Source organism: Trichomonas vaginalis, chromosome II (assembly GCF_026262505.1).
Source record: "Trichomonas vaginalis G3 chromosome II, whole genome shotgun sequence".
Classification (NCBI taxonomy): Eukaryota; Parabasalia; order Trichomonadida; family Trichomonadidae; genus Trichomonas; species Trichomonas vaginalis.
This window is the reverse complement of record NC_067204.1, coordinates 23479364-23506812: the sequence shown is the minus strand read 5'-3', so window position 1 is coordinate 23506812 and position 27449 is coordinate 23479364. Positions and strand designations below refer to the sequence as shown.

At 32.8% G+C, this 27449-nt stretch overlaps 10 protein-coding genes and 3 pseudogenes across 13 annotated transcripts, besides 6 other annotated features; 1 reads left to right on the top strand and 12 right to left on the bottom strand.

Moving 5' to 3' along the window:
- Positions 1 to 6130: part of a mobile genetic element that runs on past the window's edge.
- TVAGG3_0597020 lies at positions 263 to 803 on the bottom strand (annotated as a pseudogene). The gene has a single exon. A coding segment is annotated over exon 1 (541 nt).
- Positions 2405 to 2989, bottom strand: TVAGG3_0597010 (His-Me finger endonucleases family; the record flags this gene model as incomplete). The annotated part of the gene is made up of 1 exon (XM_051239642.1): positions 2405 to 2989. The coding sequence occupies one exon, from the start codon at positions 2987 to 2989 to the stop codon at positions 2405 to 2407; it is 585 nt and encodes a 194-aa protein (XP_051097466.1).
- On the bottom strand, positions 3037 to 3620 carry TVAGG3_0597000 (annotated as a pseudogene). The gene has a single exon. A coding segment is annotated over exon 1 (584 nt).
- TVAGG3_0596990 (uncharacterized protein) lies at positions 3640 to 3795 on the bottom strand (the record flags this gene model as incomplete). The annotated part of the gene is made up of 1 exon (XM_001301487.1): positions 3640 to 3795. The coding sequence occupies one exon, from the start codon at positions 3793 to 3795 to the stop codon at positions 3640 to 3642; it is 156 nt and encodes a 51-aa protein (XP_001301488.1).
- TVAGG3_0596980 (uncharacterized protein) lies at positions 3815 to 4216 on the bottom strand (the record flags this gene model as incomplete). Its single annotated transcript, XM_051239641.1, has 1 exon — positions 3815 to 4216. The coding sequence occupies one exon, from the start codon at positions 4214 to 4216 to the stop codon at positions 3815 to 3817; it is 402 nt and encodes a 133-aa protein (XP_051097465.1).
- Positions 6131 to 7509: 1379 nt separating the features above from the next.
- On the bottom strand, positions 7510 to 7872 carry TVAGG3_0596960 (uncharacterized protein; the record flags this gene model as incomplete). Its single annotated transcript, XM_051239640.1, has 1 exon — positions 7510 to 7872. One exon carries the CDS (start codon positions 7870 to 7872, stop codon positions 7510 to 7512), a length of 363 nt encoding a protein of 120 aa, XP_051097464.1.
- A 139-nt stretch (positions 7873 to 8011) lies between these two features.
- TVAGG3_0596950 (phage tail repeat-like family) lies at positions 8012 to 8830 on the bottom strand (the record flags this gene model as incomplete). The annotated part of the gene is made up of 1 exon (XM_051239639.1): positions 8012 to 8830. The coding sequence occupies one exon, from the start codon at positions 8828 to 8830 to the stop codon at positions 8012 to 8014; it is 819 nt and encodes a 272-aa protein (XP_051097463.1).
- A 1053-nt stretch (positions 8831 to 9883) lies between these two features.
- Positions 9884 to 9920: a mobile genetic element.
- A 577-nt stretch (positions 9921 to 10497) lies between these two features.
- Positions 10498 to 10535: a mobile genetic element.
- Positions 10536 to 13948: 3413 nt separating this feature from the next.
- On the bottom strand, positions 13949 to 15298 carry TVAGG3_0596920 (regulation of choline O-acetyltransferase protein; the record flags this gene model as incomplete). Its single annotated transcript, XM_001301485.1, has 1 exon — positions 13949 to 15298. One exon carries the CDS (start codon positions 15296 to 15298, stop codon positions 13949 to 13951), a length of 1350 nt encoding a protein of 449 aa, XP_001301486.1.
- Positions 15299 to 15741: 443 nt separating this feature from the next.
- On the bottom strand, positions 15742 to 16128 carry TVAGG3_0596910 (uncharacterized protein; the record flags this gene model as incomplete). The annotated part of the gene is made up of 1 exon (XM_001301484.2): positions 15742 to 16128. The coding sequence occupies one exon, from the start codon at positions 16126 to 16128 to the stop codon at positions 15742 to 15744; it is 387 nt and encodes a 128-aa protein (XP_001301485.2).
- Positions 16129 to 16247: 119 nt separating this feature from the next.
- On the bottom strand, positions 16248 to 16721 carry TVAGG3_0596900 (ribonuclease H-like family; the record flags this gene model as incomplete). The annotated part of the gene is made up of 1 exon (XM_051239638.1): positions 16248 to 16721. The coding sequence occupies one exon, from the start codon at positions 16719 to 16721 to the stop codon at positions 16248 to 16250; it is 474 nt and encodes a 157-aa protein (XP_051097462.1).
- A 1708-nt stretch (positions 16722 to 18429) lies between these two features.
- Positions 18430 to 21317, bottom strand: TVAGG3_0596890 (RNA helicase protein; the record flags this gene model as incomplete). The annotated part of the gene is made up of 1 exon (XM_001301483.2): positions 18439 to 21285. One exon carries the CDS (start codon positions 21283 to 21285, stop codon positions 18439 to 18441), a length of 2847 nt encoding a protein of 948 aa, XP_001301484.2.
- A 1779-nt stretch (positions 21318 to 23096) lies between these two features.
- On the bottom strand, positions 23097 to 24005 carry TVAGG3_0596880 (protein ubiquitination; the record flags this gene model as incomplete). The annotated part of the gene is made up of 1 exon (XM_001301482.1): positions 23097 to 24005. One exon carries the CDS (start codon positions 24003 to 24005, stop codon positions 23097 to 23099), a length of 909 nt encoding a protein of 302 aa, XP_001301483.1.
- A 250-nt stretch (positions 24006 to 24255) lies between these two features.
- Positions 24256 to 24490: a mobile genetic element.
- A 165-nt stretch (positions 24491 to 24655) lies between these two features.
- Positions 24656 to 24693: a mobile genetic element.
- Positions 24694 to 25249: 556 nt separating this feature from the next.
- Positions 25250 to 25286: a mobile genetic element.
- Positions 25287 to 25816: 530 nt separating this feature from the next.
- Positions 25817 to 27017, top strand: TVAGG3_0596840 (annotated as a pseudogene). The gene has a single exon. A coding segment is annotated over exon 1 (1201 nt).
- Positions 27018 to 27449: the final 432 nt, after the last annotated feature.

Here is a 27449-nt window from a genome sequence, read left to right as displayed (position 1 = left end):
AAAAGAGGGTAGAAAAGAGGGTATATCTAACCTTCTACCCTAAAATATATTTTTGGGTCCTTTACACTCATTACGATGAAGAAGTCTTGACAAAACATTTACGTTCATGTTTGACAAAACATTTATGAAGAAGTCTTGACAAAACATTTACGAAGAAATCTTGACAAATTCAAGAGGGTAGAAAAGAGGTTAGAAAACAGGTTATATCTAACCTTCTACCCTAAAATATATTTTTATTGAATTCAGCAACAAAATGGTTCATTTACTCACAATATTTTTGTACAAAACAACCCCAAGCTTTTAACTTCTCTTCTGCAGCTTCTAATGTTATCTTAGCGAGTTCATATTCTCTAAATTCTCTCTTTAAATCTTCTTGTTCCCATTGGTCTAGTTCGTATGGAGAGTCTCTATAACCAGAACATATCTCACGTTCATGTTCTATTTGTTTTTCATGCATTTTTCTAACTTCTTCTTCAAACAAAGGTTTTGCATTCTCTACTGTATCTTCGTTCTTCTTCATCTAACTTCTCATGAACTTTCTTGTCTATGGAGTCCAGAATTTTTCCAACTGCTATACAATATTTTGGAGAAGCCCACATTGCAATATAGTTTACGAGTCTTGGGTCTACATACATTCCTCTAACCTGTTTGATTTCATCCGGAATTCCTGCATGAACTTTGTATAAAAAGCAACCGTCGGAATTCCGGCGGTTGGTATATTCTTCACAAAATGCCGTATAATACTCTTCCCAGGACTTATTTTCCAACAACTTTCTAAAGTCTTTCCTAAACTGCTGACACATATTTGTTACATTTATATAACCATCCTTGTCTCTACGTAAGACTTCAATACCGTTGTAAGTGCCTTTTGTGAATGTTTCGCCATTAGATTTGTTCGTGAACGTTTTTGCTTCGACTGACATACTGTTCTTACAATAAAAATAAAAAAAATATTTTTTGGTGGGACGTCGGACATTGTCTTGAAACAGTACAAATATTGTTCTGAAAAAGTACAAATATTGTTCTGAAGCAGTGCAAGTATTGTTCTGAAAAAGTACAAGTATTGTTCTGAAGCAGTACAAGTATTGTTCTGAAAAAGTACAAGTATTGTTCTGAAACAGTACAAGTATGTTCTGAAAAAGTACAAGTATTTTCTGAAAAAGTACAAGTCTTGTTCTGAAACAGAAAATTTTTCTCACAAATTGAGAGCTTTTACGGGAAATTTGTTCTGAAAAAGTACAAGTATTGTTCTGAAAAAGTACAAGTATTGTTCTGAAAAAGTACAAGTATTGTTCTGAAACAGTACAAGTCTTGTTCTGAAAAAGTACAAGTATTGTTCTGAAGCAGTACAAGTATTGTTCTGAAAAAGTACAAGTATTGTTCTGAAGCAGTGCAAATATTGTCTTGAAACAGTACAAGTATTGTTCTGAAACAGTACAAATATTGTTCTGAAACAGTACAAATATTGTTCTGAAACAGAAAATTTTTCTCACAAATTGAGAGCTTTTACGGGAAATTTGTTCTGAAACAGTACAAATATTGTTCTGAAGCAGTGCAAATATTGTTCTGAAACAGTACAAATATTGTTCTGAAACAGTACAAATATTGTTCTGAAACAGTACAAGTCTTGTTTCTGAACAGTACAAGTCTTTGTTCTGAAACAGTACAAACAAGTAACTTAAAATGTAAACTTATATCGTTCTATTTTCTTCACTAGGGTCTAACACCAAAGTAACCTTACAAATGTAAACTTATATCGTTCTATTTTCTTCACTAGGGTCTAACACCAAAGTAACCTATGTACATGAAATTTCACTGCATAAAAGGAAAAAACCTGCGCGAATCGGGATTTGAACGAGGTCTTCGACGCCTGTAACGAGGTAGCCCATACCACTGAGCTATGAGCCGCTTGCATATTTTTAAGTAAAATATAGTATATTTGTCATACAGTGAAGGATGACCAAACTTAAAAAAATAAAGTTAGTTTTATTTTTTTCTATCTTAAGGAAATTCATGAAAATTCAACGGTTGAATTTTGTATAAAAACCAACCCGCTGTTTTCCGGCGATTGGTATATTCTTCACAAAATGCTTGTTTTGAGGTCGAGCCACTTTTGGCTCCACCGTATTCTTTCAACCAAAAACTCATTTTTGTCGAATTCAGCACAAAATTCATGAAAATTCAAGAGGGTAGAAAAGAGGGTAGAAGACAGGTTAGATCTAACCATCTACCCTAAAATATATTTTTACTGAATTTAGCAACAAAATGAACGAGGTCAGGATGTATGTTGCTGAATTCATTCATAACACCCTTTGTAAGCTCATAAAATGTTTGTTTTGTATCTGCTACTTTTGTTCTTTGTTTTTCAACCCGAAGCATTTAATATATGTAAAAATATACTGTTTTAAAATGGTATGCCATATAGCTTCTTGAATTTGTTAAGAAATATTTGAACGCGTTTTCCATCTGTATCTCTAGTGCTTACATAAGCATAGCCCGCCTTAGTAAAACATACTTGTAATTTTCTATAGTTTACGCCGGTATAAAAGTAGAAAGAGTCTTGTTCTTCGCTATAGTAGTAAAACTCAAACGTATGCTTGCCATAGTCTGTAATTTCAATTGCTTCATCTTCTAGTTCGTCGACAAATTCGAATACAATATCTCGAAATTTGCTTTTGTTCTTATTGTTTTCAGAACGAGTAACCCAACGTAAATTTTCAAGTCTATTGTCGTTTCTTATACGGTTTATGTGGTCTACAAGAGGTAAATTGTTAGGGTTCGGTATAAAATGAGTTGCAATGACAATATGTTTAAAATATTTTTTTCCACTCATACTCATCATAGCATATCCGTTATTTCGCTCACATTCGCTTAAAACTCTTTTTGTCTTTTTGTTTCTGACTTCAAATGACTCACAACAGTGAATTTCATATTTCTCATCTAACAAACATGTTTCCCAACGGTCTGTTCCAACAAACTCGGCGTACATTTCAAATAAAATAAAAAAATATATTTTTTGAAAAAATATTTTTTTCTTTACTTTACGTAACCACCAGCTACCAGAAGCCTTTGACGCCAACCCATACCAGCTAATGAAGGTTGACTTGGTTTAGTTTGGAAACTAACCTTTGGTTTTGGTTTATCTTCAGTTTTTGGCTCACCTTCTTCTATCGGTTTTTCGTCACTTTTTGGTTCACCTGACTTTACCTCACCTGCAGGAACAGTTGTGTCGTCAACATCTTCGTAAATATCATATGCCATTTGTTTTTGTTTTCCTTTCAACTTTTTGTGTTTGTTGTAAAGTTTAGAATATTTCGACTCTAAGTCAATGAGATGTTCTATAATGAACTGTTGGTCAGTGAAGTAAACTTTTCCATCTGTTGTCTCGAAAGCTCCTTCAGACTTCAATATTTTATTTGTGAGAGTCTGTTTCTTTTTTGAGATACTAGCCGTTCCATTTCTATGAAAAGTGACTTTATAGTTAGGGTTTGTATTTCCAGACCTGGCACTTTCTATTATTGAATTTTCTCTTCATCTGTAAGTTCTTTGACAGGTTTTGACAATGGTTCTGAACTTTTTGTTTGTGGTGTCAAATCTACCGTTTCAACTTCTTCGGTCATTTCATCTCAGTAAAAAATTTTAGTTTGGTTTGTTTTCAACTGGTTGTTGTTGTTTTTTAAGTCGGTCTAAAACTTCCTGAGGTATAGGAAGAACTTGACAAACACGTGGTTGTGTAACTACTGGAAGTCGACAAATCCATCTTGAACCCATTTGTCTCAATGCTGTATTGTTCATTTCATCTCAGTAAAAAATTTTACATTCCCCACGTTTGAGGCGGTTGAGGTTGGTTATTGTTTACCCATTGTTGTGCATGGTTATATCCTCTGTTAAAGAATCTTTCACCTTGGTCCATATAGTGCCCTGCTTGGTTATAGTAGTCATTTGCTTTGTTATAGTAGTTTCCTGCTTCTCTTCCTACATTGTCCATCCATCCTTGAACTTTTCCTCTTGTTTCAGGATTTGGAATAAGATTTGCTGCATCTCGTGCTACCTCCCAACCTTTCTGTACAGTTTGTATAATAGGTTGTGCTTTCTCTTTAAGTATACCTAATGTACTCAAAATCTTCCTTCCAACTCCAAATACACCTCTGGCTATTGTTCCCACTGCGGGCAAAAATCTGGATGCAACTCCTGCTAATGCGCCAAATAAACCCATTTCTTATGGGTTAAAAAATGACGAATCCAAACAAGGACCCCTATGTTTCTAAAGCGACAAAGAAAGCACTCATGATAAAAATCTTTAGTTCAACACCAAATGCTTGGTTTATGGATATCTTGGAAAACATTCCGAGGTATAGAGAAGATGGACCACCATACTGGCTAATATTTGTCGGTCAAAACACAAGATACTGTGAAGCCATACCATTGCAGTCCAAAAAATATTTTAGATGTGAAAACTGCTTTGACAATATTCGTTGACAAATACCATCCAACAAAACGACATCTGACTGTGAAAGTTCTTTCAAATCAGACGATATTAAAAACTATCTGCGTTCAAAAAATGTAAACCAATATTTCATTGTCGACCAAAACCATTCTGCTCTTGGTGTCATTGACAGTTGTATAAAAATCTTAAGAGACTTAAACCAACCACAAGGTGGTGAAGCAAATGAAATGTCATATGACGACAAGTACAGACACTTCTCCATGGCAAAGATGAGACAAGTTTTAAATATTTACAATAACCGTAAACAAAAAGGTTTGGGAAACCATTCCCCCGAAGAAATGAAAAACAACCCCGACTTAGAGAAAGACTATATATTAATAGTTTAGTCAAAAGAGACAAACAAGAAAGAAATGCCAGGCTTCAAACTTAAGAAAGGTGACAAAGTAAAAATAGAAATACCTAAACGCGACCCATATGAAAATACTATTGACTATGACAACAATGGGAACTCGACAGGTACTCGCATTCGTGTTCGTAAAAAAAAGAAAGTATACAAGAGAATATTATGAAGTTTTAGGCAAACATGGCAAAATGTACACACTGCAAGCAGAAGATAAAACTACTATTGTCAGACCTCGTTCCAAACTTGTCAAAGTTCAAGGTGGTATACTTTCAAAGACAGTTCCTAACAAATATAGACAACTGCTGACGAATATGCTAAAGAAGTTGAAAATGACGACTAAGCATTTCTATACCATGCGTAAACTGTCATGTAAGGTGGCATGTAGTCTTTACTCTTCCCGTTGTTTCCGAATATCCTGTAATGCGATGTGTATGGCTTCCTCTCCCTGAGTGTCATCCCAGTAACAATTTATAGCAAACTTAACGTCGTCTTTAACATCATATCCTTTACCTTTTGTCATTCCTGTCCAATCCCAATATCTATGCTTATGCAACCTGCTTCAGCTGTAGTTAAATTTATGTAGTGACTGTGTGCAGGTAAGTTTTCACCTGAAATCGTTTTACTTCCACCTGTTACCTTTGAAGAGTTTGCACAATACAAAAACCTTTCGACTATTTGAGTCCAAGTTCCAAAACCAAGTACTACTTCTGGTCTGGTAGAGTTCATTGACGTATAAATAGAACCTATAGGATATACTGTTTGAAGTATTTCAATCTTTAATGTTTGAAGCTCTGTTTTGTCTGCTTTCTTATATAACCTTTCTTCAAGTTTCATTTACGTCAGAGATGCTATGTCTATGATATTTTTGTGGGTATGTTCCTTCTGTCCATGCGAAAATACGTTCTTTTGTTGCATCTACATATCCTTTTATCCATGTCGAGTCTGCTTTTGTATTCCTTAACTCTGTAACACCTTTCTCAAGCTCTTTCAACTGTTGTCCATCTTCCATTAAACCTCTGGTATGACTTGAAACCGTTTGTGTCAACATATCTACAGTTTCTTTGTCGGCTTTAAGGTCTAAACATCCTGAAACCCACCCTGTATTGGCTTTACCTTCTAAAATCTTTGTTGTCCGTTCATGTACCATTCAACCATTTTTTAATTTCTTCATCTTTTTCATCCACATATTCCTTATCTGCCTTCTTCACTAACGCACTAGCCATACGTGCTAACTCATCGTCAACATACTCTTTGTCAGCTTTGTTGTCAATATCTGCTTTCAAAAGAAGTTCATCTATAGGTTTCTCGTTTAAAGTTCTTTTGTTGGATTTATACAAACAGTATGGTTCTTACTGTCTTGAAACAGAAACTCGTCTGTCAATGGGTTTATCGTCAGTTTTAAGTTTCCTTCTTTCAATGACTCAGATATCTTAGAATAGTTTGAAAAGTTTTTTGTGTTCTTATTTAGAGCTTGCAAAATGAGTTGTCGGTTGTTGTATTTCTCTCATAGACGCTGTTTCTTTCGACATTTTTATTCTAGATAAAATATGCTTTCAATAGAAAAAAGAAAATTCAAGAGTTGCTACAACTAAACCATTAGATGAACTTTTTACTAATGTCGGTCAAAAGTTTGAGACAGAGACCGTAAAGCATGAAGGCTATCGTTTTGACTACCCATTGAGATGGCTAAGAGACCCATCTGTCACAAAAGCTATTGGCTTTCGTAGAATGAAGTTTGTGTCTGTAGAAGATAAAAGTTTTCCATTTATTGTAAGGTTTCATATAGATTATATATCTGAAGGGAAACGAAAAATGTGGGAAGAAATTGAGCTAATACAAGTTGACCTTTCATCTTCTCTACAGACTGCGTTAAAAAATATAGAAGATAAAATAAATTCATGTTATGCAAAATATGCTGATGAATATGCAAATACCGAGAGCACACTTTATGTGAGAATTGTATATGACAAACAAAATTCACAAGTGTCATTTCAAATCTACGAAGACAATCCAAAGAAAGACGAACAAATATATACAGAATTCACTGCAATGTCATGGTATTATTTGCAAAGAATGTTAAATCAGAAAGTCGAACTTCCTTTAGCAAATATTTACAGTCGATATGCAAGAGATGAACCATATTTATTTAAAGATGTTTTCGACTCAGATGCTATTATAGTTCATGCTTCATTTTCTGGCGCCCAAAACTCTTTCTTATGCTTGGCAAATGACTTTTACGAAAAACCTACAAAGTTATACGAACCGCCGAGTGGAAGTATTTCAGACTTTCAAGTATGGTTTACTACAGATGGAAGAAAGAGAATAATTCCATTATACCATGCGTTTTACTTAGAACTTAGTTTCATCTACAACTACTATCGAACGGTAAAAATATAATTTTTTAATACTTGAGGTGTGGATTTGGTTGCCAACTTGACTGTGGTGCAGGTTCAGGCTGTTGTATAACAGGAGCTTGCTCTTCTGGTTCAGGGTCTTTAGGTATAATACCAACGAACTGACCTACTCTTTTGCCAATATTTTTGACTCCGTTCCAAATTCCTCTTCCGACAGATTTTATTCCATTCCATATACCTCTTCCAACATTTCGAAAGAAGTTTCCTATTCTTCCAAAGAAACCCATTTTACTATATGTAAAAATCTAATGTCCGCCTAGTCTCTTACGTTTCCTGTTGAGTTCCATAGCATTCTTTAACTGGAGCTCATACATTCTGTTTCTCCTCTGGTAGAAAACATATTCTGGGTCAACTCCTGTGTTCGCGTCATCTGCATAGAGTTGTTTATATCCCACTTCGGGGTTTGTATAAAACTCTTTCCATCTCATATTTGCATACCATGGTGGTAAGCCTAACGCAGCGTCATTTGACATGGCAGTTTGCATTTGTACATCTGTTGGCACTTGACCATAGTTTGCCATTGCAGTTTGTATTCTAACTTCATTTGGAATATTCTCTGGGTTTGGTTGTCCAGGTTGCTGTGCATTTGCTAAGTTCTGTGCGTCCATTTAATATTAGATAAAAATATCTCTTACGAGTACATATACTGAACATTTGCAGGCATTGGTTCATCTTCATATTCTCTGTACTTTTCTGCCACGTCAAATAAATAAATGACACAATGGAAAAAACCTAAAACAAGTAGTCCTATTTCAAACCACATTTACTTACTAGTAAAATTTCTTTGTTATGACACTTTCTCCAGTTTATAGGACCTCTCTCATATTCTATCTTATCGTATCTAAACTCATAGTCATGTATGTCCTCTAACCATCTCATGACACTTTCCAAACCACTTTTATCGGATGTAAAGTAAAAGCATGGATGGTTATGTAAAACGTCTAAAGTTTCTAAAGAGTCTCTCAAAGTCCAGTCTACTTGGTATTGAAAATCCCATGTGTTATAGAACGGCGGGTCTACTATAAAGAAAACATTTTCCTTGTCTTTATATTTTTCATACAACTCTGTCCAACGACATCTCACAAACTCTATACCCTCAGTATATTTTTCTATGTTCTCTTTGAAAACCTTTGTATAGTTAAGATATAAAACTTTTGACATAAGTGTTTCAATGTCATGAACTCTTATAGCACCACTATACAATAGTCTAGAAGATATACTATCCCAGTCAATATACTCTGCTTTTTTCAAAACCTCTCTGACAGTATTTTTCTTATCTAATGGTATACGTTCCATCTTACCTATAGGTATCTTTTCTTTCAACTCACTCAATATTTTGTTTGTGTCTGGTATATGTTTGAGACGGTTCATATAGTTGTCGAAGTCATTGCATATAATCTTTGAGTCAGGAAATACAGTATGGCACAAATGAGATATATAGAAACTTCCACCGAACAAATCTACAAATGTTAGACCATTCGGTAGTTTCTTAAGTTCTCTCAATAGAATATCTTTACATCTACTCTTATTTCCAAAGAAGGGTAACGGTGGTTTTGTAAAATTCATTTTATATACAATAAAAATGTTTTTTCCTGAAAAGTGACAGAAAAGCGGTTTTTGACAGATGTTTTATTGTGACTTCTTCGTAAAGACTTTGTTGAGATTTCTTCGTAAATGAGCGTAAATGACCCAAAAATATATTTTAGGGTAGAAGGTTAGATATAACCTCTTTTCTAACCTCTTTTCTACCCTCTTGAATTTTCATGAATTTCTTCGTAAAGACTTTGTTAAGACTTCTTCATCTAATTTCTCATGAACTTTCTTGTCTATGTTTTGTTGAGATTTCATCGTAAAGACTTTGTTGAGATTTCTTCGTAAATGACCCTAGTAGTATATTTTTGGTGTAAATTTCATGAAAATTCAAGAGGGTAGAAAAGAGGTTAGAAAAGAGGTTATATCTAACCTTCTACCCTAAACATTATTTTTGTCTGATTTTACGATGAAATCTTGACAAAACATTTACGAAGAAGTCTTGACAAAACATTTACGAAGAAATCTTGACAAAACATTTACGAAGAAGTCTTGACAAAACATTTACGAAGAAGTCTTGACAAAACATTTACGAAGAAATCTTGACAAATTCAAGAGGGTAGAAAAGAGGTTAGAAAAGAGGTTATATCTAACCTTCTACCCTAAACATTATTTTTGTCTGATTTTACGATGAAGTTTTGACAAAGTCTTTACGATGAAGTTTTGACAAAGTCTTTACGATGAAATCTTGACAAAGTCTTTACGATGAAATCTTGACAAAGTCTTTACGATGAAATCTTGACAAAACATGAAAAACATATATATTTTGTGAAAAGCTCCTGGAAGACCCGTATATAAGAACTTCATTATACTCATTCATCCTCAGGGCTAGAAGGCACGAAGTGCCTGGAAGCCCCACTACCTTTTTTTTTTTTTTTTTTTTTTTTTTTGCATAAGGATCAGTTTTGCTATAGCTTGTCCGGCTTGAAACTCAATATTCATTCGGGAAAAGACGTTTCAAAATTTTGTAAAGTGTTCAAATTTGCAGCTTTGTTCGATTTGAAAATTGAAATTTGAAACGAAATGATGTAATAAACAGAAATTCATCAAAAGTGACAGCTCTCAATTTTTTGACATTTGTAAATTCTAAATTGAATGAGAAAAATGAAATAATACTAAACATAATACAATATTCTAGATTTAATTATAATTAGGGAAAAGTTAGTTTTGAGAGTACTTTTCATAGGCATATAGAATGAAATCTTCTGAAAAATAATATCACATAAACTCATATTATTTTCGAATATATAACTATTTTATATAAAAATCAAATTCAATGATCTTAAAAGCGAAGGATAAACCTTAAAATTTACGAATATAATGAGTGGGAATAGGCGTAAAGCAAAAATTGATATTTCATATGGTTTTATGATAGATAAGCATTATATTCCCACTCATTATATTCGTAAATTTTGAGGTTTATCCTTCGCTTTTAAGATCATTGAATTTGATTTTTATATAAAATAGTTATATATTAGAAAATAATATGAGTTTATTTGATATTATTTTTCAGAAGATTTTGTGTTCTTCTTCAAAATTTTATTTTTTTATTAAAAAGAATCTTTACAAAATATACATTTACTTTAATTAATATTTAAAAACGTGCTCTATCAAAAGTTCCAAAAATTCAATATTTTAGCTTTTCTGAGGTGTCACTTTTGATGAATTTCTGTTTACAACAATGACTGTATGAATATGTTCTTCATATTGAATCTAAGCATTTCTTGGAATTTGGAGTTTTTCTAAAAAGTTTTATCGTTTGAAAAATTAAAAATAAAACAAAAGAATTTTTTTCCGATTTTTTAAACGCATCTTAATTTTTAACGGACGAAGGAGTATTTGATCAAAGTTCAATAAGGCTATCACACTATATTATAGTTAGCTTGCAAAGTAAGCAATATAATCTGGAATTTAAGAATGATATAAAAATTTGATAATATAATTTTTGTGTGATTAAGTATTTAATATGAAAACATTAAATTTCATTAGGAATATTTAAATGCTGTTATGAAGGTAAAGGATAATAGTTGAGAAAACATAGATTAGAAAAATTTGCGAATGATTGTGAGGAATAAGTGTTTCAGTAGGTTGGGATTCGATACGTGTAATCGGAAAAAAATGAGGATAAGATTGAAATTGTATTTATGAATAGTTTTAATAGAGTGTAAGAACATTTGAGAAGAATGTGTCATTCTGGGAGACTTGCATAGACAATGTCTCCCACAATGACACATAGCACACAATAACAGTGCACTGTTGCACTTTGTTGACAAAAGATACACAATCAGAAGAAGATTGTGTATGAATGTGTCATTCTGGGAGACTTGCATAGACAATGTCTCCCACAATGACACATAGCACACAATAACAGTGCACTGTTGCACTTTGTTGACAAAAGATACACAATCAGAAGAAGATTGTGTATGAATGTGTCATTCTGGGAGACTTGCATAGACAATGTCTCCCACAATGACACATAGCACACAATAACAGTGCACTGTTGCACTTTGTTGACAAAAGATACACAATCAGAAGAAGATTGTGTATGAATGTGTCATTCTGGGAGACTTGCATAGACAATGTCTCCCAAAATGACACATATAGATAAATAAAAGCATAATATGCTATTTTGTGTTTCAAAGTATTACAAAATGATTCTTCTAAAAGTTGCTCAGTGAACAACAAACACGTGTATATTCATAAATAACACGTGTTTATCGAACACATAGACAACCATTGTCTATCAATTGTTGTCTTTGATTCAACTTTGACAAGAATCACAAATGATTCTTCTCAAAGTTGCTCAGTGAACAACAAACACTTGTTATTGTTTATAATTCAAGCGAATGTTGTACACAAAGACAACAATTGTCTATCAATTGTTGTCTTTGATTCAACTTTGACAAGAATCACAAATGATTCTTCTCAAAGTTGCTCAGTGAACAACAAACACTTGTTATTGTTTATAATTCAAGTGAATGTTGTACACAAAGACAACAATTGTCTATCAATTGTTGTCTTTGATTCAACTTTGACAAGAATCACAAATGATTCTTCTCAAAGTTGCTCAGTTCAAACACCCATTAATTCTTTTTGATATTACACATTAAGCTAACAACCACACCATCATTTTATTTATATAGCTTTTATCCGTAACATTTTTAAAGGATTTCAAATAATTTACTTTTTCAAATATTTACTAGTTAATATCTCAATCAATTTATCCTCTTATTTATATTTTTAAAAATTTTCATCTCCATCACCATTCAATTTGGAATCTCATTTTTAAAATATCTTAATATAATCAGAATTTTATTAGTAGGTTAAAATATTTGCGAATATTAATTATTTGGATCAAAGCTTTCATACGATTACATTAATTTTTTTAATCGAAATTCTATTTCATTACTACTCAATTTTAAATCATAGCAGCATTAATAGCTCATCTACTTATATTCCATCATAATGTTATTTTATTCAATTTTTATATATCTGATTTTCATATTTTTTCAAATTCTGTCGCAAAATCTTTAAAATTGTTATATTTCCTTACAACACGGTTAATATAGTATTCTCCTTAACTTGTTTAAATGCAATTTTGCAATATTTGGAAATGATCAAAATATCCTAATGGAAACGTTTGCTCTTAGAATTCAGTGTCATCGTCGATTGTTTCTAACAAATTAATCTTTTTTGCATTGATTTTCGAAGTATTGCATTTTCATTACGGCCAAATCTGCTCTCTTTCATTAGATTGATAGCTCACAATAGTTCTTGTAATCAGAGAGGAAATATCTTACGAAATATACCTCTAAATTTTCACTTTATAGATAAATGTTATATTTTTCCGTTACTCGATTATTGTCCAATAAAACCACAATCATATTAAACTTCGTCCAAAATAAACAATAAAGAATAGTTTTTAAGTTTCTTAAACGGTTTATGAAGGTTCATATTTAATCGATTTTTTTATTTTCAATTCATGTATCTATAGTTCGTTAGTCTATCATCCCTTCATAAATTATCTGCAAAGAATTTTGTAGAATCTCAACTCTGTGAGGAACTACAATAAATTGAAAAGTCATTTTGTGATATCAAAATCCAATATCTTATTCTTTCTAATACATATTAATAATATCTTGAGCTGTAGTACACTATATATAATTTCAAAAATCTTATATGTTTATTAGTTATTGAGATAGAAGCGATTTAATTCTTTGAAAATCGACGAAAAGTGCCATATTCATAAAATTATAGGGTATATAACTATCAAAATATGAGCTATAGATTTTTAAATTATTCTCCTGAATATGAGTGACTAACATAATTATATTGAATTGAGTAGTAAGAATCATAAATATTAGAATCTGACGATAATTTATTATAACTTTATATAGGAACAAGATTATAAATGATGATGAAAATAAAGATTAAATTTAAATCTGAAAATTTGAAAACATTAAGTGTATATGATAGCATTACAAAATTAAATTTTATGTGGAAGAGGAAATAGAGGAATTAGAAGTATTATGAGAAAATAATAAGATATAAAAACAAGATTCTATTAAATGAGGCAAAATTTCTCTCAAATATATTGAGAATGAAATTATGAAACCTTTTATAATTCTCTCTCTGAAGTCAGCAAACATTAATTTAAATATGAGTAATTAACTTCAAGTTTGCTGACTTCCCCGCAGAGATTGAAGGTTATGAAGCACATATATATTATATGAGTTTTATAACATTCAATCTCAGCAGTGAAGGTTTTTCTTTACAAGAAAGTTTCTTGTTACCTCAAAGAAATTATTAACTTATAAGCACTAGTGCAGGACCAAGATTTCTCATGCTTAAATTCCTTCGAGATAGATTCACACAACATATTGGCTTCAGAGAGAGTGATGTTGTCTATAAGGCACCCATTCATTATTAGCCCTATAGTGGATATTTCTATTATTTTTAGCCAATGAAACAAGCAAAACAAATGAGCGCACAAAATCAAAATATTCATTTTTGTATGTTATTAATCCCATATCAATTAGAACATATTAGAATTAAATCTTTAATCATTAGCTCAATATGAAAAAAACACATAATTTAGACAAGGAATTCTTCATGAAGGATATCATCACTTGAATGTTCCATTGTTCTTTTGGCCTTGCATGCAATAACAGTAGCAATAGTGATAATGAGGGCAACGCCAGCAGCTACTGCACAAATGATTATCAACATCTTTGTTGAAAGTCCTTTAGAGCCTAATCCTGACTTGGAATCATCATTGCCCCTTGGACTACTCTTTCCTCTGTCATTTTCAGATGGTGCTACAACTGGATTTTGTGGTGATGAACTTGTTTCGATTGGAATATTTGTTATTTCGGATTTAGCTGTTGGCGAATTTTGGGTCGGAGTCTTCTGTGTAGGAGTTGGTGTTTGTGGCGTTGGAGTCTTAGGAGTTGGAGTTGGTGTTTGTGGCGTTGGAGTCTTAGGAGTTGGAGTTGGTATTTGTGGCGTTGGAGTCTGTGGTGTTGGAGTTGGAGTCTTCGGAGTTGGAGTTGGTATTTGTGGCGTTGGAGTCTGTGGTGTTGGAGTTGGAGTCTTCGGAGTTGGAGTTGGTGTTTGTGGCGTTGGAGTCTTCGGAGTTGGAGTTGGTGTTTGTGGCGTTGGAGTCTTAGGAGTTGGAGTTGGTATTTGTGGCGTTGGAGTCTGTGGTGTTGGAGTTGGAGTCTTCGGAGTTGGAGTTGGTGTTTGTGGCGTTGGAGTCTTCGGAGTTGGAGTTGGTGTTTGTGGCGTTGGAGTCTTAGGAGTTGGAGTTGGTATTTGTGGCGTTGGAGTCTTCGGAGTTGGAGTCTGTGGAGTTGGTGTTGGAGTCTGTGGTGTAGGAGTGGATATTGATGTTTTATATGGATCTTCAAGCTGGACAGTGTTAAGGTCAAATGGATCAGCAACAAAGTTCATATCATGGAGTTTTACAGTTCTGCAGAATATTTCTGGATAAACGCATGTTGCTGTTCTTATACCCTGTCCCCATGATGTTGGAACTTCATATGTGAATTGTGCACCGACGTTGTTCTTGTTACATGTTATTATCTTTGAATTTCCATTATGTGTTACATTCAATGTATAACTATCATACTTATCACATGTATACGGGGCACAGACTTCATACCAATTGATATAAAAAGAAGCCCCAGGCAAAATTGCAGTACCATCAGGGCAAACACGAGATGGATACGTAAGATTAACGAAGTCAAAAAGATAAGTATATGGTGCAAAATCTGCCTTTGTAGGGTTAAAGAATTCATAACGTGCTGGACCACAATATTGCTTATAATTAATATACTTTGTAGGACATTGGATAGAAGAATCTTTCACACAATCTGGAAAACTTCCATATGACTTGAAATTAAATCCTGTTCCACCAAGATTGTCGCCAGTCGGCTTCTTCATATAGTGGTCAGGGAAGACTTTAGATGGGACACCTGTGGCAAAGTCATTAATTGGGATTCCACCAATTGTTGATTCAGGATTGCCCCAAACTAATGGTTGTGCATATCTCCAATCGCATTTATAGTTTCAACACTTTAATTAAAACCACATTAGATTAGCTGGGGATTGCAATTGCTATGATTTGAATGGAATTATTTCAATGAATGACATAATTATTTCATCTAAACTCATCGCCCATGTTTTAATTATATATAGCATATATTTCCGTATTTTTAGAGCTTTATACATGCAAATTCTTTATTTGACTCAAATTTTTATATATAAAATCTACGATATCGAATTGATCCTATTGTTGACATTTAAATTTAAATTCATATGCCGTTTTGATAATATGTGATAAGTTTAGTCTTAAGAATTTCAGATTTTAAAAATATCAGATCAAATTAGTAAAATCTCTGATTTCTTATATAATTTAGAGCTTTTGATTTTCCTTGGCGAATTTGATTCAAAGAAAGCTTCTTATCCCATGGTGCAAATAATTGATAAAGATTGAAATTTTCTTCGATTAAGCAACATCTTACATAAAGTTTAAGGGCAACTTCCATGTTTGGAATCCTTCCATTAATATAAGGTGGTGAATATTGGAAACCGTTTTCGCAAGCAGGAGCGATATATCCATGACGCTGGATTAGATCATATATTTTCTGGGTTTTTATATTTGAAGATCTTATTAAGTTTTCGAAACTTGTCATTCTAAGAGCGCCCATCAGGCCGACAGCTGTTAATCCAATATCATTTCCGCTATAATTCCAGAATCTTTGCGTGAGCATAATTGAAAATGGATCTGGTTTATCCTTGTTTTGATAGTAGAATAAGTCAAAATTGATTTCATCTTTTGTTGCTAATGATCTTAATGCATTATTGTATTCTACGCAATTTGTAGCAATGCCTATTGTGTCCTTAAGACTTTTGGTCTATCAATGGAGTAAGTTTGTCCATCAATGATTGCTTTGATATTTAAGTTTACACCTTCTTCAAGAATGGCTGGAATATCGCACGTACAGCCAAACATAATAATCTTTATATTCTTATGGCTTAAGATGTTTGAGAGATATGTAGTAGTTTGCTGAGAGAATGGAGTTTTAATTAAAAATCCTTGCTGGAGCTCAATTGATACATGTGAAGAGTTTGAACTAGGAAATCCACTCTTGAAGCATTCAGCTATTTGTAGAATTCCAAGTGAATGTGAGTGATAACCTAATTGAAAACCTTCGCAATCAATTGCAACTCTTACCTCTTCTCCATTGTTTAATCTTGTAAGAATATCCATGGCAGATGCATTAAAAGCATTCTGATTTAGATTTTGAGTTACAGGAAGATGGTTAACACCTGTAATCATGCATGGTACTGATTGAGGTATCATTAATAATGAAATGTGAAATGATACAAATTTTCTGATGATTATACATGTTAGCATGTCTTATGTAATACAGGAAATCAGTTTGAAAGGATTGTTAAGTTCATGTCTTATGATTGTATTCTGAATTATTGTCATATGAGACGATCTCTCAAATTTGAATAATGATTCAAAAAAAATTGATGAAATTTTCTCACCGGAATTTATTCGATGCAGTTTTTTAAAAGAGATAAAAATTAGACGCATATAAATTGTTATTTCAAATATCAAACTTTAGACCGTTGATAGAACCGTTTCAGATCTTTGTTGGAAACCAAAATATTTGATAATGTATTCCATAACGAAATACATTGTATATAGTTATAAATAAGTTTTTAGTTTATGAATTTATATAATGTCCAAATATATGTTATTTTAGAAATGAAATTAATTCAATAAAATACCCATAGTACAATTTGGAGAATCTTTGAAATACAACGAATGCTTATTCTTTCATATACTATTTTGTTAACTTTCTCTTAATTTCAAAAGTTAAGTATACGCCTGGTCCCCTATTTTCGTAGTTATTCCTCCATGTGATATTAAGAGATTCACTACCTTATTTGCCAATTGATAATCAGGACTAGATCCGCATTGATCTTCTGCGCCCCTTCGGCAACTTATTTCACGTATAACAGCTAAGTCAAGGGGAGTTAGATCATTATACCTAAAGGATTTATTGTAGCACCATGAGAAATTAATAGTTCAATGACTTTGTCATCATCCATCATTGAAGCTAAATGAAGAGGTGTATTCCCATCATGGTTATTTGCATTGACAGTGGCACGGTTTGAAAGTAGAAGTTCAACCAAATCATTGGAGTTTCTTTCCATATCAAAAGAATTTACAAAATCATCATTTAAGAAATCATGTCAATAATCATTAACATAGCGTTTCGTGATATTTTTACATTCAAAGAATATGGCATGATGGAGAGCAATATCACCACGATAATTTTCTTGTTGACATCTGCCCCATGTGAAAGCAAAATTTCAGCAACATCTTTACAATTACAATTAAATATTGACTCCAAGGGTTCCTATTATCATTTACATCTACGCCATGTGAAATTAGAATATTAACAACTTTAATATTATTGGTCATGCATGCATAGTGAAGTAGTGTAAAACCTCTTACTTTATCTCTTATGTTAACCTTGGCCTCATGTGAGAAAAGTAACTCCACCATAGCAGTATTATTTGATGCAACAGAAATATTAAGTTCATATCCATTTAATGCATTTATATTAATTCCTTTTGAAATCAAAACCAATGCAATTTCTGTTTGATTTTCACTTACGGCAGTATGAAGAGTCGTTTTACCTTCAGAATCAGAATAATCAATATTTGCACCATTCGCACAAGGAGATTGAATTAAAAAAATCCTTCAAGTTCACAAAACGATTATTTTGCATTTAATCTGTGCATCTCACGTAAAGAAGTCAAAAATGATTTGTTTTTTTCTTTTATATTTTTTGCATATGCAAAAATTTTAGCATACTCAAAAAATGCGCAAATTCAATTTTAAATAATGTTTTTTGCGCATGTTAGATTAATTCAAAATAATTCTAAATGTAAAGAAGCAAGTAAAAGCAAGATCACGTTAATCTTTTATGTTTGCTTCTAATATACTAGGAAATCGAATTTTAAAAAAAAGATTAATTTAAAATAATTCTATTTTTATTTTACAAATATAAAGAAGCAGCAAAAACAATATCACGTTTTATCTTCGTGATTGCGTCTAATATCTTCAATTCCAACTCAGGGGATCCCATAACAGCAGCAGCTCTTTGAGCCTGTCTCAGAATTTCCTCAGTTCTTTTCATTGTTCTAATTACTCCACCTTCGAAAGTATCCGGATTTTCTTCCATTATTTCCTTGAAAGAAGCTCCTGCGGCCCAGTTAAAAGTGAGAGAAACGTATGTTCCATCGAATTTACCCATCCATTTCTCTTTTGGTTCGTTTCTTCCGCATTCCAACATCACGTTATACACTCTTTCACATATATCCTTCAATTTCTCCCACGGCATTTTCATTTCGTCAGGGATTTCAGGTTCATCTTTTGCACCTTCATCCGTAGCGAAACTACACATCAAAGAAGCAATTTGTTGAGAAGTTAATTCATTCAACAAACCAGAGAAAAGTAATTCAGTCATTACTAATTCATCACCAGCAGTTATAACAGAAGCAACTCTTCCTTTATCAGTAATTATTCCTTCGCTGTCAACGAAACCTAATTTTTCTATAATTAGTTTCATTTCTTGCAAATCTCTTTGCATCACAGCTTTTTTGAGATAATTACATCTTTCTGCAGCCATTTTAGATAATTCCTGAAGATCTTGTTTCTTTCTATAGAGTTGTATATCTTCTTTAGGAACATTCTGGAGTTTTGGAAGTAATTCATTGAGTTTTTCCAATTGAGAATTGAGCTTTTCGTATTTTTTCCTTTTTTCTTCATTGTTCATTACGAATGACCAATCTTTTTTATTCACTTTGTGTTGGTTCACAGCTTTCAAGAGTTTGGAGAAAGCGTAGTTCAATCCACCATCATTCGTCATCCGGTGAACATCAATCACAAAATCAGTTATTGCTGTAAGTTGGTTCGCATCCATTTTCATGTGGAAAATTGTTGAATCTTGTCGCAAAGGAGGATCAGGAACAATCTCTCCATCTTTGTTTTTCTTTCCTGCAATGGCGACAAAGATTTCGAGGTCTTTTCGCTTTGGAGCGAATCCTGCAGCGACAATTCCATATCCGAACTCTCCAACTTCAACAACTCTGCCTAAAACTAATATGTCATTCAAACATTCACGAGACATTTCGAGATCTCGCTTCTCTTGTTTCAGTTTTTCAATGGAATCTTCAACAACAACCCTTTGTTTAACTTTGTTTTCGTCTTTGATTTGGATTTCGGAGGCTCTTCGCGCGTAATCGTCCCTTTCCTTTTCTTTTAATGGTTCCTCGCGCTCCATTTGGAATTGGTGGAAAGAACGCTTCATAAGGAGTTCGGGTGCCATCATACGTGAAGTCAAAAGGGACAAAAGCATATGGTAAGTGACGTGAAATTCGGAATTAAGTGGTTGGGCGATTCCTGTGAGCAAATCGCAGAAAGGACGCTCTTGTGGTTCGCCTGTACATGTGAGAATGACATTTCCGAACCTGTCGTTGTTTCTTCTGCCGGCGCGACCGCTCATTTGGATGAATTCACTAGATGTAAGGAGTCTTCGCTTGTCTCCGTCGAATTTGAACAGGGAATGGAATAAGACGGACCTGGCAGGCATGTTTAGACCCATGGCAAATGTCTCTGTCGCAAATAAGATTTTTAATAAACCGTATTGAAATAGAAGCTCGATCAATTCCTTAAGTAATGGAATGAGACCGCCATGGTGGACACCAATACCGCGAACTAAGAGGTTTCTCATTGTTTGAATTTGAGGTAATTCTTTTTCGCTGTCTTCGAGCTTTTCTATGGCTACATCGATCATCTGGTTGATTTGTTCGGACTCTTCTTGTGTAACAAATGACTTTCCATTCAAATTCGTTGGAAGATCATCGCATAATTTTCTGCCAAAAGCAAAAACGATCAAAGGAGCTTGGTCATGGGTCACAAGCCATGCTGCGGTTTCGGCGCATAGTTTATCTGTTGTTTGGCGTGAAACAGGCTTAGATTCGCCGGAATTTAATTTTGTAACGGAAATTCCTTTGTAAATACTTTTGTCTTCCTCTGGTTTCACTTTTGAATAGGCTGTATGAACTGCAACTGTGTCTAATGGCCCTTCTCCTTCTTTTATTAAGGCTGGAGCTTCACTTCCGTTTGAGGATATGTAAAACTTGAGTGGTGTTGGTCTGTGATTTGTATAAACTACGTGGCATGGTTGATGGTGTATTGAGGAAATCCATTCTGAAAATTCTCTCGCATTTGGAATTGTTGCTGAAAGAAAAACGAAGTGGACTGAGTCTGGAAGCATAATGATTGATTCTTCCCAAACAACACCACGTTCTGGATCTTTCATGTAGTGAATTTCATCATAAATAACCCAAGAAAGCTCGTGGATCAATGAATCACCACGGTATAGCATCATCCGAAGAATTTCTGTTGTCATGACGAGAATTGGAGCACTAGAATTAACAGTTACGTCGCCTGTGATTAAGCCAACTTCGCCGAATTGTTCTTTGAGCTCTCTGTATTTCTGGTTGGATAAAGCTTTGATTGGTGATGTGTATATGACTCGAGAATTGCTGTTAATTGCTGATTGAATGGCATATAATGCAATTGCGGTTTTTCCTGCTGATGTATGTGCAGAAACAAGAACTGATTCGTTTCTATGGACGCATGCTACAGCTGTTTTTTGGAATTCGTCAAGTTCAAAGTCGTATTGTAGCAAGGGTTCCTTTGGAAAATCAACTGGATCTATAGATGTTTTTCCATCTGGAAGCGCAACATAGTGAAGAACATTATCACCCTCACTAGATTGCTGGAAAGTAGTCGCCTTAGGCGCTTCTATATATTGATCTGGCACCTCAGCAATCATTTTTTTGGAGGGAAAAAAAGACTCAAAATTTTGCACTTTTTTTATCAAAAATTTTGTACTCTTATATTTTTCAAATTGTTTTATGTTTCATATTAAGGAGTACTTTATGTCATAGCAGATTTTTTAATATTTCATGATTTTTAAAACAATAAAATCCCCTAGAGTCATTTTTATCATCAGTTACTTTATTTTTGACGTTTTACAAATAGACTCTGAATTCATCAAGCAAAACTCTTCAATTATTGTCCCCCGCCGTCCTTCACTTGGGTGACGCGATCAACCCCCGGGGGAGAAAATGACATTCTTAAATTCACAATATTCTTTTTAAATGTTCTTACACATTTAAGGGTGCACTTACACCCCTATGACATAGTCTTCAATTCAGATGTTTAAGGTTAATTTTCAATGACGCTTCACGCCAGTTGCCTTAATTAAAAATAAAAAATATCAAAGATTTTATAATGGAGTTCTCTGGAGATAATAAACAATGAACAAGTATAAAACCACAAGAAGATCTGATAGAAGACCAACACAAGATGTTTCTGGGACTCAATTCACTGTAAAATTCTTGAGAGAGAGTTCCCAATTTTGAGAGAGTTTTCGTATACAATGTATTGTTTACAAATATCGCAAAAGCATATTCCTCTTTTGATGCATTAATGAGAGGTGTATTTCCAGTATCATTGCATCTGAGATAGGAAAATGTTGGGAGCTAGATCTGATCATTTATTGTTTTTATTTAGGTCTTCTAAACTCACACACAATAAATGAAGTAATAAAAAGTTCATATATGGAAAATGTAAATAGTGAATGAGTTGAGATGATTCTCAGTTTTTCAACTATTATTAGATTCTTGATAAAGCCTGACAAAATATTTTCATTCAAGAGAATTTAATATTAAATAGTATTTCGATGCTTTGCTAGTATCACCAAATATCATTATCCAAAAATAAAATTATATTATTGGGCATATCATCTAGATGGAAAAGAATGATTTGGAAACATATGCTTAAATGTGATTAGTGCTCACCGAAATATCTCACCATCTTCAAACTTAAAATTAATTTATTATTATGAAATTTTATCCTTAAATAATTTCGAGATTACTGGATAATTTTTGGGTGGAAAAAAGTCCAAAATGACGATTATTTTTAATTGAATTTTGGACTTTTTTTCCCAAAAAATAAATTCCGATCATGACGATTATATATTTAGTGTTTATTTCTTATATCTCATTATGCGATGATTGTTTAATAAAATTAATATTATATATGTTTTATATAGGATATCAAATAATTGTCATTATTTTTTTTTGTATAATAGTTATTAGAAATTTGTAGCACCATGTTCAACTAAGAAATTGATAATATTTGTTGCTTTATTTTTGATTGCAAGACTAAGAAGGCATTCATTAATATCGAAAGAATGTCATAAAACAATGATAAATATGAAAAGAAATAGAATTCTATAAAATAATGATGAATATGAAAAGAAAGAGAATGTCATAAAATAATGATAAATATGAAAAGAAAGAGAATGTCATAAAATTGTGATGAATATGAAAAGAAAGAGAATGTCATAAAATAATAATGAAGACGAAAAGAAAGAGAATCCAAAAAAATAATGATAAATATGAAAAGAAGTGGAATTCTATAAAATAATGATGAATATGAAAAGAAAGAGAATGTGATGAAATAATGATGAATATGAAAAGAAAGAAAATAAGTTCCATGTTAACATCTGCACCATGCTCGACTAGGAATTGGACAATTTCTATTGAATTCTCTTTGATTGCAATACTAAGAGGACATTCATGAATATTGAGAGAATTCTATAAAACAATGAAAAATATGAAAAGAAAGAGAATTCCATAAAACAACGATAAATATGAAATTAAAGATAATATAAATTTTGTTGATATCTTCTCCATTAGAAAGTAAATAAGATGCAACATCATAATTTCCGAAAAACATACTTTCTGCTATTGAATCAGGAGTTTGTCCAAAATTTGTTTTAAGGTAGTCAGCAATTTCATAGTGTCGATAATCCAATGCTGTATTAATCATGTCATCAAATGAGATTCCATCCTCTATCATTTGCATAAAAATGTTTTTATTTCCGCCTTGAACAGCACACATTTCGGAGTATCCTGTGTATTTAGCTCCTAAATTTTTCAAGTAATTGAAACACAATTCTGAGCCATATTTAATTGCACAATTAAGTGGTGTGATTTCATAATCTATTTCCTCATTAATATCAAGATTTGGGAATTTACCCTTAAGATCATCAACTTTATCCCATGCAATATAGTATAAAGGAGATTCTGTTGAATACAAATTCAGGATTTCTTCTTCTTTCATTTCAGATTCAAAGTTTTCAAATTTGAAACCTCTATAATATAATAACATCGCTAATTTCTCATTTTTCGGTTTGATTAGGCATGAAAATTTGTTTAATATCTTTTTGTGAAGTTCTGTAAATAATTTAATATCTTTATCACGAATTTGTGAAAAATTGTCAATCAAGTAAAGTGTCATTTTGCTGGATATTTTGTTAGATTTAATAAATTCTATAATTAGTGATGATGTTTGTAAAATATTATCGGAATTGACATTCCAAATAAGTTTTGATGCTTGATTAGGGTATTTCAATGCCTCATCTGGCTTTATGTCACCAAAATCACATCCTTCTTCATTTTTTAGTTGCTCTGAACTTAACATGATTTGTAAAAAATTTTAGCCGTGGCACTTTTGTGGAAATAATAATCTGACTACGTATGTAGATATTATGAAAGTACATTTAGAGTCACTTGTACTTTTATAGATAAATCGTTCTGTTTACAGTTATTTAGAACAAGAAGTCCGGTATTTCAAATTTTTTGATTTGGTTATTGTACATTTTACGAATATTTTGGTTTTATACCAAAATAGTATTTCTAATGATTGATGGATATGATGTCTGGGTTTTTAAGGGTCCACGGTCCGGCCAGGCGAAGGCTATCGTTAATCTTCAAAATTTATATGGCAAGGCCCATATCTAATTATAGATTCTGATTTGATATCATATTTATATACTGTTTTTAATATATTTTTTTGGATTTCGTTAACCAAGAAGCTCAAAAAAATCGATTCAAGAGGAAGACGATAACGATAATTCTCATTTTAGCATTCAATTTTTGAATAGTATTGAAAATATACCATGGACCCTTAAATTTAGAAGAAAATTTCATTTAACGTTACAAATTGATATTCTTAGGGCTGTTATTAGCTGAAAATAGGTTTTGAATATTTTATCAAGAGCATTTTATAGGTATTTACTGGCATGTAATTGAATAATATCAGGAATTACTTTGATAGATTGATAATTGTTATGTTGTAAACAGAAATTCATCAAAAGTGACACCTCAGAAAAGCTAAAATATTGAATTTTTGGAACTTTTGATAGAGCACGTTTTTAAATATTAATTAAAGTAAATGTATATTTTGTAAAGATTCTTTTTAATAAAAAAATAAAATTTTGAAGAAGAACACAAAATCTTCTGAAAAATAATATCACATAAACTCATATTATTTTCTAATATATAACTATTTTATATAAAAATCAAATTCAATGATCTTAAAAGCGAAGGATAAACCTCAAAATTTACGAATATAATGAGTGGGAATATAATGCTTATCTATCATAAAACCATATGAAATATTCCCACTCATTATATTCGTAAATTTTGAGGTTTATCCTTCGCTTTTAAGATCATTGAATTTGATTTTTATATAAAATAGTTATATATTAGAAAATAATATGAGTTTATGTGATATTATTTTTCAGAAGATTTCATTCTATATGCCTATGAAAAGTACTCTCAAAACTAACTTTTTCCTAATTATAATTAAATCTAGAATATTGTATTATGCTTAGTATTATTTCATTTTTCTCATTCAATTTAGAATTTACAAATGTCAAAAAATTGAGAGCTGTCACTTTTGATGAATTTCTGTTTATTACAGTTATGATACAATTAAGTTATTAAATGGGAATGATAATTTAGATATTTGTAAAAAAAAAAAAAAAGGTATTGGGGCCTCCAGGCACTACGTGCCCTCTAGCCCCGAAGATGTTTAGTATAAATGAAGTATAAAATGAGGTTTTTTTTGGGTATAGGGGGCTTCCCAGGGGCTGCGCCCCTTCTAGCCCATAAAATTTTTGAAAGTCGTTGTCGTTGACTTTTCGGTAAAAAAAATAGTACAACTTTGTCCGGACAAGTAAGGGTCTATCGTCGCTACAGGAAAAGTTACGGGCGTTCCAAGGAAGTATACTTTGAGAGACTCTTTAGAAACTTTAGACGTTTTACATAACCATCCATGCTTTTACTTTACATCCGATAAAAGTGGTTTGGAAAGTGTCATGAGATGGTTAGAGGACATACATGACTATGAGTTTAGATATGACAAGATAGAATATGAGAGAGGTCCTATAAACCGGAGAAAGTGTCATATAAACATCTGTCAAATGACGCTTTTTAACTTCACTTAAAATGCCACGTAAGCTACGTAAGAATATACGTAAGAGGAAGGGAGCATTGAAACATCCAATAGTAAGACTAACACCACAACAACAGTTGCAACAACAAATGCTGAATGACCCCACTATGTTGCAACAAATGTCAAGCAATCCTATGCTTTTAAACCGAGTTCTTGGTGCACAGAGTGGAGGTTTAAGAGCGGCACTTTTAGCGAAAATGGCAGGCTATGGTGGAGCTGCAGACGGAACAGCCTATAACCCTCAAAGTCAAATGAATTTGAGTTCACTCAAAAATCAAATATCAGATGTCAAAAAGTCAAACATAGACATACAGAAGCAAATAAGTGAAAACGAAAAGAAACTAGAATATGACAGACACACAAAGAAACTCAATGAGTTAAACGTAGAGAAAAAGAAGAAAGAAGAACAACTGAAAGAACTAAGTACAGAGGAATATGCGAAAAAAGTGTCAGAAAAAGCAGCAGAAGTAGCAAAAATGGAACAAGATGTCATAAATTTGAAAAACCATACTACTCAATATAAAGTACTGAAAGATGAAGAGATAAAACAAAAAGCCCTGAAGACATATATGGATAGCGATGAGTATAAAAAAGAAGTTGAAGCAAATGTAAAGGCAGAAAAACTTTTACAGTTGCAAAACCAAACCGTACAGTATGAAAACTTAGCACAAGAAAGTAAAAATAACGACGCAGCCATGCAAAAGGCAATGAAAAGCGCAGAATATATAAAAGCTAACAATGACTGGTTAGATGCCCAAGCCAACGCTAAAGCAGCCCAGCTTATAGGGTCAATAAGGACAAAAATACAAGCGGATGAAGACAGTTCAAATGAAGCTTTAATGAATGCTGACTTTAAGAACGCCTTCGAAGCTCTTCATAGTAAGGTGAAACAAGTGAACGACTTCTCATCTGGAAAGAAACTGAAGTCTGAAGGTTTCGACAAAGAGTTAAAAGAAGTAGCACAAAATATGACGAAAATAACAGATGCAGCAACGAGACAGGCAGTTCAAAGTGCCTATGACGCCGTTAGAGCAACTGTTGTGGAAAGTCAAGAAAAGAGTTACAACAGACCAAACAGACCTAGTAAATGCTTCTTTTAAAAACGAAAAGTCAGGTAGGACACTATGCTGCAGATGGAACATATGTGCAGCTGGTGGAACTTATATACCAGCTGGTGGAATTATATACTAGCTAGTGGAACTTATATACCACCAAACCCTCCAAGAGAAGCACCTGCACCAGGACTACCTAAAACATTTACATCGTCACATGGACACAGACACAGGCATGCACCAAAACCAACACAACAACCAACAGTTCAAAATCCAGCACAACCACCTCCACAACCAGCACAGCAACCAACAGTTCAAAACCCTGCACAGCAACAACAACCAGCACAACAACAACCACAAACAGAGCAAGGACATAAAAGAAGTAGAGAACAAGGAAACCAAGAATTCTTAAAAAGGCTTAAGGAAGACTATGGTTACTCAGATAGTATTGACTTTAGTGACAGATATAAAGAAGCTATTAGAAAGTTCAAGGAAGGAAATACTGACCCGAACCTATTTAGCTTTATGGTTCAGCACCAAATGGGATATAATTTCAAACCTGGAAAATACAAGC